This window comes from Zerene cesonia, chromosome 4 (genome assembly GCF_012273895.1).
Source record: "Zerene cesonia ecotype Mississippi chromosome 4, Zerene_cesonia_1.1, whole genome shotgun sequence".
In the NCBI taxonomy this organism is placed as follows: Eukaryota; Metazoa; Arthropoda; class Insecta; order Lepidoptera; family Pieridae; genus Zerene; species Zerene cesonia.
Window position 1 is genome coordinate 522,305 of NC_052105.1, and position 2,289 is coordinate 524,593.

General features: G+C 40.6%; 1 protein-coding gene across 1 annotated transcript in view; it reads right to left on the reverse strand.

The window, feature by feature from the left end:
* The window catches only part of LOC119839753 (fibrillin-2-like), a 54,848-nt gene that overhangs the window by 21,102 nt on the left and 31,457 nt on the right, over nucleotides 1-2,289 (reverse strand). Inside the window, exons 19-22 of the mRNA XM_038366193.1 lie at nucleotides 1,419-1,526; nucleotides 704-873; nucleotides 440-572; nucleotides 1-75 (exon numbers count right to left, since the gene is read on the reverse strand). Of these exons, the coding sequence (XP_038222121.1) occupies nucleotides 1-75; nucleotides 440-572; nucleotides 704-873; nucleotides 1,419-1,526 (486 nt within the window). The remainder of the gene's footprint in view (nucleotides 76-439; nucleotides 573-703; nucleotides 874-1,418; nucleotides 1,527-2,289) is intronic.

Here is a 2,289-nt window from a genome sequence, read left to right on the forward strand (position 1 = left end):
CCAGCGCGCCGCCGCAGCGCCCGCCCGCCTGCTCCGTGTAGCACGCCTCGCGCCGCAGGTCCACGCACCGGTTGCCTGACGGAACGATGCGATAAACAAATTATTTTACTATAGCTGCGTTACTTGTGTATGTATATTTCAAAATTTTCTCTTTAACAAATAATTATTTTTAACAATAAACTGAAAGACCTTTAAATTGTTCGAACGAGCCCAAATTAAGATACGGCCGTGTCACCGGAGGCACCGGCTTCGAAATAGAAATAAGAATTATAAATATTGATACACCAAGTTAAAAGTTGTGAACTAATAACCATCTAAAGACAATCGAATCGATAACTTCCTTTCCTTTTAAAATCGGTTAAAAATAGTTTATAGCACGTGATATTAGAATTTAATAAAAAAAATAAGAATAGCATCGATAATATAAATAATAAAACACCTGTAACGTCTAAAGTGAGTCCATCGGGACACTCGCACCGATAGCTGCCGTCCGTGTTGACGCACTGGCCGCCGATACACAGGTCCGGGTCGAGCATGCACTCGTCCACGTCGCGGCAGGTCGCGCCGTCCAACTGCAACTCAAAAACGCTCTTTACATTTCTTGTATAATCCGTGCGAATGATAATAATTATTAAAATTATAGTATAATGGTTGCGATGAAGACAATAATAACAATGGGGATGACGATAAAATGTGGTGTCACCTTAGCGAAGCCCTTGGGGCAGGGGCAGTCGGTGGGGTCGCAAGGCTCGCAGGGGGAGCCCCAGGCGAGCCCCACGCTGCAGCAGCACTCCTGGCGCAGCAGTGGCGCCGGCGCCGCGCCCTCGCACTGCCCGTCCACCACGCGCCGCCAGCACGAGCCGCGCCGGTTGTCTGCGCACGCGCACAACACACAAACATACATTTACACAACCATACCATACATCGTACAATATATACATCAATTTGTATTACTCTCCGATTTCATGAATAGATACACAATAGAAACACTTTAGGGTCCTGACCATTGGAATAGAGATGCATAGTCTCATCACCTGTCTCTTCGAATGTAACGCTCGAAAGTGTGACTAAACACTCACCAATTACGCGAATTACTTAAGAGTGCCTAGGAGTGCACCTAGGTACGAGTGACACGAGATTATTTGAATGAATATACGTTTATGAAACGTTAAGTGTGCATCTTGGGTTTTTTACATCAATGGTCCAAATCTCATCGATGTATTAAATTGTACCCAAACAATCTAACTCGTTTTCACGATAATCATGGCCCATATGAATGACGTCATTTGGCGCTTAAGACCAAAAAATTAAAAAGTAGCTTAAAATTTTTAATTATTGTCAAATGACAAAATTAGCGTAAAACAAAGTTACCTGTATATGATCTAGTCTCGACAAGGTTAGCTAGCGCCGCAACTCACCTAGACAGTGCTGCGCCGTGGCGTCCAGCACGAAGCCGTGCTCGCACTCGCACTCGTAGCTGCCGTGCGTGTTGATGCAGCGCCCGTTGTCGCACGGGTTCGTGTTCTCTGCAAATGTTTTATACTATTCTAAGGATACGAATATGCTAATTTTGATAATGCCTTCAAATTGTCCAAACTGGACCAAATTTAAACTAGACCATGTGGAAGGTAACTTTCAAATAAAAATTAATATCAAAATCGGTTCACAGCCTAGGCGACAGTTATGTACTTGTGAAAGTACTGAAGTAACAAAGTTAAATAAAAAAGTGGAATTGTTAACCTCTTGTTTGGCGATTACTGAAAATTTGAATAATAAATCTTGGTATCTACAATAAGTCATCACTACATTAAGATATACATTTTTAAGAATCTCTTGAACAATCTGTGTACATTCTGAAAGTAGCTCTCATCCTTAGGCAGTTTTAAATAGCGTTTAATTTATTATTATTTTGTTTTAATTATTAATTGTATATTATCAATTACTATTTTGAATAAGCAGTGCAATGAATTCGTTTGCGTGAATGAGTGAATGACATTTAGATCAGTCATTATGCTTTTAGAAGTTTTCTAATGATTATGCCAATGAGGTCGGTCTTTGTAATGATTTCATTCAGTTCAATTAGAATTGTTTTAATTTTATTTCCTGATTGAAAAAAAAGAAAACTCTTAAGATCTAAACCTTATCCATACCGTGACTATTTACCTATTCACCATGCAAGATACTTATGACTAGAGGACGATATACCGTTAAGATGGATCATGCCCGCTGATAGTTAGATGTCGATGGAGAAGGTAGATATAAGTGGGGCTCTCGCTTGTAGTCCCAGTA